This window comes from Alligator sinensis, unplaced genomic scaffold, assembly GCF_000455745.1.
Source record: "Alligator sinensis unplaced genomic scaffold, ASM45574v1 scaffold309_1, whole genome shotgun sequence".
NCBI lineage: Eukaryota > Metazoa > Chordata > Crocodylia > Alligatoridae > Alligator > Alligator sinensis.
The window spans coordinates 98,533-110,123 of record NW_005842080.1 but is presented as its reverse complement, the minus strand read 5'-3'; the positions used below and the strand labels follow the sequence as shown (position 1 = coordinate 110,123).

Sequence of the window (11,591 nt, the reverse complement as noted above, 5' to 3'; positions counted from 1 at the left end):
AATCTATATTAAACAAAAACATATCCTCCTTTTAATGTTTACACTTTACTTGATTCATTAAAGGCTTTTAGTTTCTAGCTTTGATGTCTGCTATTTTAAAAAAATACTGCTTATGACATGCAGTAGTTCCATCCTATTGCTACCTGCCAGAAACAGCAGTCTTGGTCCTGTGGCTCTTCAGGATATTGCATGGAATTGTATTTTATGCAAAGTAAGTGGATTGATGACTGTTCCCCATGAGTCTGGTCCATGACTTAGAGGGAATTCTATTAATGCCCAAATGCTTAGGTGGCTAACCCCAGCTGGAATAGCACACTCGGTTCAGCCACCCAAAGTGAGAGAGGAAACTTGTTACAGAACTCTATGCCAAAAAAAACTGCAGTTATGCTGTGAAGAGGCTAGAAATTTTTTTTTTATTATTTTCCTTGTGATACTTGATGGGGAAGGAGGGAAAAGAAAGCAGGGGTTGAATCTCAAATACTTCTCCCCATCAGTTAAATCCTAGGAGAGGACCATGGTAGCCTACAGCTGTGGCCCCACAACCCTCATTAGGAAATTTTGGAAGTACTGCTTCCAAGGAAGCAGCAGCCCTAAAAGTGGTCTTAGTTCTTTTGTATGAAAGTTACTGAGCTCCTTTTTCTTCACACAAAGTACTATGGAACATACTGGTTAGTGCTTCAAAGCACAATAGCAAAACAGTCGGGAAGAACTGCGTTTTTCCTTGTTCTAGATTTGCTACATAGTAGTTGTATGCTGAATTCACTTTATAACTCTTACTTATTTAGGCTCAGAGCCTGACTTGAGTAGGTTACCTAAGCACTTAACTACCCTGCAGGACATGCGCCTTAGCATTACATACAAGGGGCTAGAAAGCAGATGGTAAGAGGTAGGAGAAGGCTTGCAACTAGATGCAGCTACAGTTTTGAAAAATGATTCATGGAATAACCAGCCTTTACCTCAGTAATTTTTTCATGCTCCTTTTTTACTACATCTGTGATATAGTCATGTGTCCTAACAACTTCAGACAGGCCTAGACTCCTAACTATTGCAGAACTTTTTCCTGAATGTTAGCTTTATTCAAGCTTGAGCTTTCAACATCTCCCATCATAGCAAACTTGTTTTTTGTTGCACCAAACCATCTCACTGTTATAGCATGCTTCAAAAACATTCTCGTGTTGTTCTTTTTATTTTGTTATTCAGCTTTACAACAAAGATCAGAAGAGGGAGAAATATATCTTTAAAAAAGCATTCAACTAAAGCTAAGATTAAAATCATGTTCTGTTAAAGGAGGCAGAACCATTTAAATCCTATAATTACATCTGTTTTGTACAGTAGAACATGTATGAAAAGTGCTTTCCAAACTACAAAAAAAGAGCCTTTCAGACAGGGTAGAAAGCATTTCTTAATGCTTACTTGTATTGTAGCCCTCTGGCTAAAAAATTAAACTATAAACAATGCAAGTCTTTTTTTTTTTTAATCTTGGATCCAGGTTATGGCATAACATTTTTTTCCCCTACACCAACTGAGAAGCATTTTATCTATATTTGTTTTTCTTCTCCACACATATAGACAATGCCACTTGGATACATGTTTATTTAAACCCAACATGGTTTGACTAAGCAAACTTCATAAGGTTTGTGTGTGCACCTGATAGTGCACCTACTAGTATAAACTGAGGGAATAAATATGTACCAATAAAAGGAAAATAAAAATTAACATTAGGATAAAAAAATCCTCTGAAAGTATTTGCAGGAGGTAGAAGAATAAAAATTAAGTATAAGAACCACTATTTTCTTTCCAAGAGAATTTGGTGGGGGAAGGAAGGAAAGCCATATAGGGGATGGCCATACAAACAATTCATTCCAGGTTAAAAGGAGTCAAATTTTACATTAGCTACTCCATGGTTATTGCAGCGTGTATGTTTGAAGTTTGTGGTGAGCAGAAGCAAAAGCAAAGTAGCTTTACAACTCAATGAGAAGGGGGAAGTTCCAGATGCTATGGTGTAGGTGCATGTACACAGGCAACTACCACAGAGTTGCTGAGCAGCAATACAGTCCTACCCTTTTTTACCCTAGAGTAGAATTGTTCATTTGTCCATGTCCAGCTAGATTTTGTCATTCATCCTTTAAATTAAATGCATCAAAAGATGACAGACATCTTAGACTAGATGATGCTTTAAAATCTTACATACACTGTGTTGCTAGTTTTCATAGATTACTTTGAAGTACCTTGTGTATAAACTATGCGTCTTAATTAAAAAGGAAGCCGCTATCACTAAGGAAACAGGAGAGGAAAAAAATATGGGGGTGGGGGTGATCTCCTTTGCAGCTCACACTACACCATCCTAACTTTCAACAATCCCCATGTTACCGTTACCTCTAATGTGAGCTGCTAGGCTCCTAAGACTACAGTAGTTTGGGGAGATGGTACTCGTATAACTGTAGTGAATGCCAGGGTTACACACAGGAGTCAAACATCTGATTCCATCTATGACTGATTTACAAGGACATCTACTGCATGTCTGTTTAGCAGCAAAACTGACCATTTGCGTCCTTCAGAGCTACATCATCTCTGCCTGGCTATAAATGTACAGATTGGACTTGCATCTCCCCCTGTCACTGCTTCTGTCTGAAGGTATGTAACCCTGTAAAAATAGTCAAAAGGTACTAAAATTACAAAACTGTTTTCATGTTAGTGACAGTTTAACATATTTTCCATTCCAAATATCTTCATTGTGAACTGTCATAAGCAAGAATGCCCATCCAGAAATACATTCCAAAATAATTAAGTTAACATTCCTGTAGTTTAAGGATGGGTGGGATAACTCTTTATTTTACAAGTAACCTAGGAGCAATAGATTATTCAAGTATCGGTAATGTTAGTCTTTAAATGTTTAGCGCTTAGGTAGTGCAAAATATTATTATGACTGAGGGAATTTTTAGCCATTACACATTCTGAGGTTCTGATGTGAATTTGGAAATCCTTCACCTTCCAGGGCCTTCCCATCCAAGTAGTCTTTAAGCAAAAATTGCACTGAATTCTCAGTCCAGTTTTCTTTAAAAAAAAAAAAAGTTTTATTAGTTTATTGCACTTTCATTTACATATTCAATATGCTTAATTACATATTAAACTAGTCCTGCAGTACTTCTTCCTCCAAATTAACTGAGGTAAGTGGACAGGTTTTGAATATAAGCAACAAGAAATTTAAAACTTTATGTACTAAACCCCAAGATTACTTGAAATTAGAAGGCTTAACAAAGATTTTTCCTCTGTGGTTATATATGAAACTTGCAGAAGCAGCCATCTACTGTATTTACTTGAATACAAGACAAGGTTGCCTTACACTGATATAAAAGGAAACCTCTTTAAAAGTATTATCCATCATTAAACTGCTGACGAAAACAGCATGTACTTGGAAAAGGAAACTGCTATGAAGATGACTAAATACAGCCAGCACTGAGCAAGACTATAAAACATAGGTTCCTATCAGTATGGTTGTTCATTATGGGCCATGTCATGGAAAGGACAGAGCCAGCCCTGACACTTTCCCCTTAGTGCCAAAAATACTACATTGAATATTCTGATAAGAACCTATCATAAGAATAGATTAACTATTGTTTGAATAAAAGGTATGGCAGTGCCCATTGAGTGTAGTCCCCATCAGTGCCAACTCTTTTTCCAGTCATGGTGAGCTACTACACCAACTACATTTCAACTTTTTTTTCTTTTCCACAGCTGAGCTGCACCTTTCTTTCCTATTTCCAATGATGCCAGTTTCTCTTCTAGCCTGATGTCTGGCAAACATCAAATGGTTCACCCAGAATCCCTGTCCCTGCAGTCTTTCAGACTGTTGCATATGATTAATATGGCCCCACCCTCCATGAGGTAAAGCCAGACCAAGGTGCCCTGCACCTTATCTGCATATAAATATTTGGAGCATCCCAGGACTCATGACAAGAACACTTGGTTCATCATGAGTGGGGAAGGGGGTGCTAATTAGCACATGGATCCTTTATGTGCATGTGGGGTGGGGGCAGCATGTATCTAGAGTACACACATACTGAGAAGGACTGAGCTGTGGGGCCACCATGGTTTGAAATGCTGCTGACTGCTAGGGCCCAGCCCAGTGAGCCATATGGTAAAACATGAGCCTTTTAGCTTTGGACTAATACCATGCAGTTTGTGTTCTACATAAACAGGTGTGCCAAAGTGCTACTTAAAAGAGTGTTTATAGAGTACCTGAGCTAAAAGTTGCAGCAGTTTAAAAAAAGTAAAATGCATCAGTTCTGGATGAATTAAATCTATGGGTACTATATGCAGCTTACTACACATGTTTTATTTCAAGGTTAGTGTTTTCAAACTTGCGGGCGGGGGGGTCAGAGAAGCTGGGAGCTTCAGAAGGCTATCTAACTTATTTTCCCAGCTGTAGCAGTGGGAAGGAGACAAATTCAAAACAAACCTCCAATAATTAGATTCTAGATCTAGAAGATTATAACAAATTAATATATTGTCCATATATAGAATCTATTTATTGGGGGTTGTATTATAATCAGGGTCATCTTTATATTTGTGTAAGTGCAGTCAGCTTACTGATCTGGCACAGCTCACACGAAGAGGTACAAAAAGAAGAAATAAACCCCCCAACAAACTGGGGCAGCATGTGGAATGGATTTTCTATTGCTTTCTGAGAATGAGAGAAGGTTTCTAGCCAGGGACTAGAGCAGGGGTAGGTAAAATGGCAGATCCAGACCAGGGCCAGGATCCATTTCCCAGCAGCCCCTGCTTGCAATTGCTGCAGCCAGTTACCGTGGAGGCCACAGCAGCAGCAGAGCTGCCACAGCTCGGGGCCAGGGTCTCCATGGAGACCAGCCCCAGCAGTGCTGGCAGGGCACACTGCTGGGTGGGGAGCTGCCCTGGGGCTGGGGCCAGGATCTTGCAGGGGTGACAGCATGGTATGGAGCTGGCCCAGAGCCACAATCTGCTGGCTGAATGCCCTTGCCCAGGGTGTGCAAATAGCAGCTCACAGCTCTGCTCTGGCTCCGGACCACATTGTCACCCATGGAAGATCCCAGCCCCATAGCAGCTCCCTGCCCAGCTCTGCTGGGGCTGCTCTCCATGGAAACCAGCCACAGCAAGGCAGGCAGGGGATGCTGGGAAATGGAGTCTGCATTAGGCCTGATCCAGCCCCCAGGCCAGACTTTACCCACTCCTGCACTAGAAGAAAATGACAGGGTATCACATCAACATGCAGAATCAGATGAGAAGAGGATTCATGTTCTACTTTTAATTAGAGAATTTGTTTTTCTACCAGGGCTGCAAGTTCAAATAGATAATGGGGTGGAGAGGGGAGTATTAAATCTGTGCCATTTCTACTCTGTTGCTCTCTCCATCAATCACCAGAATCTGGAATGAGATTCTGAATAAGACTTATGTAGATCCACAGACTGAAGTCAACATTCCCTGCCTTTCTGTATCTATTCTGCATGGCTAGTAGTGACAAAAAAAGACATTTTCCTCACAGCAGTACAAAGTAAGTGCATGGAGATCCATGGATACCAGTAATGAGCACAATCCACAATGGAGATGGAAGAACAGTGAAAATGGGTAATAGCAGCAGACAAGATGGTCTGTTTTACCAGAGAAGAACAGTAAAGAAAGACAGGTGATAATGCAGGAATGTTATGATGGGGCCAAAGTGGATTTGATGTGCTGGAAGGCTGTTTAATGACTTGTACAGTATGTAAACTTGTATCTAGGGACACGTAGTGCCTGGAAGAGGTCTTATTTTGCAAGATTTATTTCTCCAAGTCCAAAGCTCTGACAGTGTTAAATCAGCATAGCCTCCAACCAGCAGCTAAGGGAGGCACAGTTCAAGATAGGACCTAAGTAGGAGCAGATACATTCTTTCTACACATAGATATCCTCAGAAAGAGGAAACAGCTGAAGGAAAGAAAAAAAAAAAAGTAGGCAAACTGATGTATATAGATCTGCTATTATATGGGGAAACCTAAAGTAATCCAGGGATATATATGAATATGGAAGTTATTACCTCTGTATTTCACAGTGCTGTAGTCACAACTGGACCTACTGTGCCCAGGGCTATTGTCCAAAAGTATAAAGTAGTTTAAGAGTGATATTGTAGCTGTGATGATCCAGAAGTTATGCAAGAAGCACACATTTCTTAGAATGATATCTTTAACTGGACCAACTATGTAGTTGAGATAAAGTTGGACAAGCTTTCCAATGCAAGACATTCTTCCTCAGGTTGCTGATCATGGAGACCAAGGCACAGCATAATGAAGATAAAAAGATATCAATAAAATTAAGAGCCATGAAGGTCGATTAAAAGACTGGAAATTCTGTGCGACAGTGAAAGATTCAAGGAGCTCAGATTTTTAACTAACAGAAGATTAAGGGGTGATTTCATCAATACCAAAGTTTTCTTACAGATTAAGGGCTTGCCACTCCATCAGACAAAATTACAAAAAGATTCAATGGCTGGAAGCTAGACAAATTCAAACTAGAAGAGAGGTGAAACTGTGTTAATAATTAGCCATGGTAATCAACCACTGGAACAAGGGCTGTGGCAGTTTCTCTAGCAATTGATTGAAATATTGACAGAGTTGATATTTTTCTAAAAGTTGTCCTCTCATTCTCATTAATCCACAGAAATCCTATGACCTTTGTTATACATGCATCAGGCTAGATTATCACAATAGTCCATTTGGCCTGATCTCTGAATAAATGTTTGATTATAAGCTGTAATAGATACTCGAGGACATGGCAGCTTAAGACTGACAAGAACAACCCATATGAATAGAGCAAAGCTAAATACAGCCATCATACAGCTACTAGCATAAGAATCCAATAAAAGTGTTTGTGGGAGCTTCATGTATGTCCTTAGCAAAAAATTTCAGATTTAATTAATTTCATCTTGTGCTAGTGATATGCAAATCTCCAATTACCATGTATGCTGCTAAGGTAAATATTCCATTCTAAAATTAGAGGGGCTTAAGATGCGACCCATCAATTTTCTTAGTTCACAACACAGTGTGTTCCTTCTGTCAATATAATGTCCATAATTTCCCATTGCAGAATTGTTATTAAGGCTGATTACAAGTCCATTTTAGTTGTTATATGTTTCTTGCTTGTGGCATTTGAGGTACTTGTGCTTCCTAGTCCATGCAAGAGGGTGTTTCAGTAATTCAGAGCAAAATGGCTACCTATGCCATATGTCTGCATCAAAGCAGGGAACACTGATAGCAGCATTGTTAAATGCACCTTTTGTGGGGACAGGGGGACTACCGTCACTGCTGGCCTGCTGAGCGACCCTTGCAAAGCCAGCAGGCCAAAGCACTTAAGGGAGCCCACCCCTGCCCCAGCTCTGGTACAATCTGTGGGCAAGGCAAGAGCCCCCAAGGAGACACTTGCCTGCCTGTACACACATGCCAGGAGCTCGGGGAATAAGCAGGAGGAACTCATCCTCCTGCTTAACACAAATATCATAGGGATAACAGAGATCTGGTGGGACTCCACCCATGACTGGACCACAGGTATAGACTACTATAACCTGTACACGAGAGAGTGAGTAGATAAAAGGGGCAGGGGTGTAGCTCTCTATGTTAACGAAAGCTACAAGTTCCTGCAAGCTGATATTGGCGACCAGGGTGAATGACTGGACACCCTCTGGGTTAAAACCTGGGGAACACAGCACAGGGCACAACAGTGGGAGTCTATTACAGACCTCCCACCCAAAAGCTTAAACCAGGAGTTTGCCCAGGAACTGGCTGACGCTGCATGCTCTAGGACCATGGTTGTCATAGGTGACTTCAACTACCCAGACATCTCGTGGGAGGATCACTCAGCAAAATCCGATCGGTCACAAAGCTTCCTATCATGCGTGGATAACCTGACTCAAGAAGTCTACAAGCCAACGAGAGGTAAAGCGCTGCTCAACCTGGTACTGGCTACTGGGGATGACCCAATTGGCGACCTAGTGATCGATGGGAAGCTGGGTGACAGCGACCATGAGCTGATCACCTTCACCATCCGCCATAAAGTGTTGCTGACTTGCCAGCTTAAGACTTCAGGAAAGCCGACTTTGACCAATCTTATTTCCTTTTATGACCAGGTGACCTATCACCTGGACAAGGGAGAAGCGACTGATGTCATATCTCTTGACTTCTAAAAAGCCTTCGATCTGGTATCCCATGATCACCTGTTGGAGAAACTAGCCAACTGTGGCATTGGGTCCACCATGATCCGCTGGCTAGGAAATTGGCTCCGTGGTCAGACCCAGAGGGTGGTAATTGATGGAAATTAATCATCATGGTCTCTGTGACCAGTGGGGTCCCCTAAGGCTCTGTCCTTGGACCCATATTGTTCAACGTCTTCATTAACAATGTGGACACTGGAGTCAGAAGCAGACTGGCTAAGTTTGCCAATGACACCAAACTTTGGGGCAAAGCATCCACACCTGAAGACAGCAGGGCGATCCATCCAGGCTGACCTGGACAGGCTCAGCAAATGGGTGGATGAGAACCTGATGGTTTTTAACACTGAAAAATGCAAGGTTCTCCACCTTGGGAGAAAAAACCTGCAGCATCCTTATAGGCTTGGCAGTACTACACTGCCTAGGCACTACAGAATAGACTTGGGGGTCATGACTGACCACAAGGTGAACATGAGCCTTCAATGTGATGCTGCAGCTAATAAAGCAAGCAAAACGCTGCCTTGCATTCATAGATTCTTCTCAAGCAAATCCCAGGACATCATTCTCCCCTTGTACTCGGCCATGGTGAGGCCACAGCTGAAGTACTGCGTCCAGTTTTGGGCCCCACAATTCAAAAAGGACGTGGAGAAGCTTGAGAGAGTCCAGAGAAGAGCCACGCGCATGATCAGAGGTCAGGAAAACAGACCTTATGATGACAGGCTGAGAGCTATGGGGCTCTTTAGCCTGGAAAAGCGCAGGCTCGGGCAATCTGATGGCCACCTATAAGATTAATCAGGGGTGACCACCAGTATCCGGGGGAACGTTTGTTCACCAAAGCACCCCAAGGGATGACGAGGTCAAACTGTTATAAACTCCTGCAAGACCATTTCAGGCTGGACATAAGGAAGAATTTCTTTACTGCCCGAGCCCCCAAGGTCTAGAACAGCCTGCCATCGGAAGTGGTTCAAGCACCTACATTGAACACCTTCAAGAGAAATTTGGATGCTTATGTTGCTGGGATCCTATGACCCCAGCTGACTTCCTGCCCCTCCGGCAGGGGGCTGGACTCGATGATTTTCCGAGGTTCCCTTCCAGCCCTAATGTCTATGAAATCTATGAAACCTATTGTTTTGTACTGAGCACTTTTGACGAGTGAACACAAAAAAAACCCATGGCCGTGAAGCTGCCAGTGCACACCAAAGAAGAATTGTTTTCTGTCAATAGTTTTTTGTAGGTGGAAGGTGTGCCACCTGGTGAAATTAAATGTAGAATTGTGGCACAATACGGTAAGAACTATGGCTCAATGGAAGGTTTAAGTGGGTGGAGATGTTCCAAGACAGTTGCACATCTGCAGTGGATGAACTCCAGGTAGGATGCCCCAGTGCAACTATGATGGAGGACAACATTGTCAAGGTCAGTGCTGCTGTGCATGCAAACAGGTGACTGCACATTCCTGAACTAGTGGAGGAAGTAGGAATAAGCACTGGCAGTATCTACACTGTTTTGCAAAATAACCTGAAGTACCAGAAAATGTGTACCCATTGGGTGCCAAAGCATAAGTAGTGTTTGGAAAGGGGGGCAGGGGACAACGGGCAGCAAGAGGTGACCTGAAGAGGGGTTGGGCTTAGGGAGTCTAAAAAAAAAAAAAAAAAAAAAAAAAAAAAAAACCCAAACAAAACAAAAAACCCAGGACATGAGCAAAAGCAGGCTGGCCCAGCTAGCAGAGGGGCAGGAGCTCTGCCCAAAACAGATGCTGGTGGAGTGACTGCTCAGGAATGTTTCACCCTGAGGACTGCAAGACAAAAGGAAAAAAAAGCTTCCCACCCAAGTGGAGGGAGAAAATTGTCAACTGCTTGCAATGAAGCCTTCAACTAAAGGGGGTTGAGAACTTACTTTTTCAGCTAGTAGGCTCACAGTTTTAAGTTTATCCAGGTGCTTATGTTTTAGTTATGGCTATTTCTGGTGGACCAAGTTGGGACTAGAAAGGGGTATTTGGAGGTGCCAGAGTGGCGCATGCAGTTTGAATTTGTGGGGAGCAGGCATAGTTTGCAAGTTAGCCCTGAGAGACAGGGACCAGGGTCAGAGACCCAGCATCCCCAAGAGTGAGAGCAGGGCCAGAGATCCAGAGACTCCAACTAACAACAGGGCTGGAGCCCAGAAACCATACCAGGGCAGTGGGTGTAGGCCAGAGCAGTGGGGCAGAAGCTGAAAAGTCGCAACAAGAAACACTGGGGCTGAAAGTAGTCTGAGATAAGACTAGGCCTGCGGGTCCCACTGACATGACAAAGTGGCAACATCTGCGAAGCATAAGCGTGGTTAAAGCGGAGGTCACAGACCACTGATAAAATCCACCAGGCACCAGGTGGTGTGAGAATTGTGGGGCAGCCAGGCCGCAATCTGGTACTTCAGATGACGTGAGCCATTTTCTGACACAGATTCCCAAAAGACCAAAATCATGACAGGCGAGTAAGGGAGGGGGCTCCCAGGAACCAGGTCCACAGATGCCAGACAGTCAATAAGGGGTGTTGATACACCTCTTGACCATCCCCTGTGACATGACAGGTCTTTGAAATTTTACCACATCACTATAGTCCCAATACTGTGCTGTGATGCAGAGGTGCAATCCACAGTGCTGGAGTGGCTGTCACAGCAACCAAAAAACTTCTTTGAGACACCATATCAAGAAATTTGTTTCTCACTGGAAAACCAGTGTTGCAAAATAGGGCAACTATGTAGAGAAGTTGTGTCCAGTAAGTGATCATTACACACACACAATGGTTTTATTTCAAAATTGTTGTTACTGCAGTTTTTGAAATACCCACCTATTTCAATGAGGACGCCAATTTAATATGAATGTTTACATTTAAAAAGTTACTTAAAGTAAATATAGTAAGAGACAACAACACAGAAAGAGGAGGAGGGAGAGAAACTCTGAATAAAGGCTAATTTTAACTTTCCAAGCTTAGATGAGAGAAGTAGAGGGGATGCAATGGAGGTTTGAAGGGTTGAGCACCTCTTATTTAAAAGTGGGTCAACTGTCATTTGGCAGAATGTTCTCCAATCCCTTGATCAAGACAGTAGACTGAAAGGTATCAAAAACACTGAAAAATAGCTTTTAGCTGTGTAAAAGCAGTAATAAGGGTGGAGATGAGAGACCAGAGAGAAAAACAGAATAAGGAACTTAAAATTTGAACACTGAGAGACTCTTTAAAGCAGAGCTTTCCAAACTTTTCATGTTGGTGACACACTTTTTAGACATGCATCATTTCGCGACACAGTAATTCAGTTCCGGGGGAGGGGCCAAGGGAAGCAGACGTGAGTAAGGGAGCTCCGCGGTGCCCTTCCGCAAAATTTTCTGCATTTCGCGCAACACACCTAC

The 11,591-nt window shown here is 42.6% G+C and overlaps 1 protein-coding gene across 1 annotated transcript in view; it reads right to left on the bottom strand.

The window, feature by feature from the left end:
* Positions 1-419: 419 nt before the first annotated feature.
* The window catches only part of ACBD5 (acyl-CoA binding domain containing 5), a 49,272-nt gene continuing 38,100 nt past the window's right edge, over positions 420-11,591 (bottom strand). Inside the window, exon 13 of the mRNA XM_025204392.1 lies at positions 420-3,054. Within this exon, the coding sequence (XP_025060177.1) occupies positions 3,042-3,054 (13 nt within the window). The 3' untranslated portion in view covers positions 420-3,041. The remainder of the gene's footprint in view (positions 3,055-11,591) is intronic.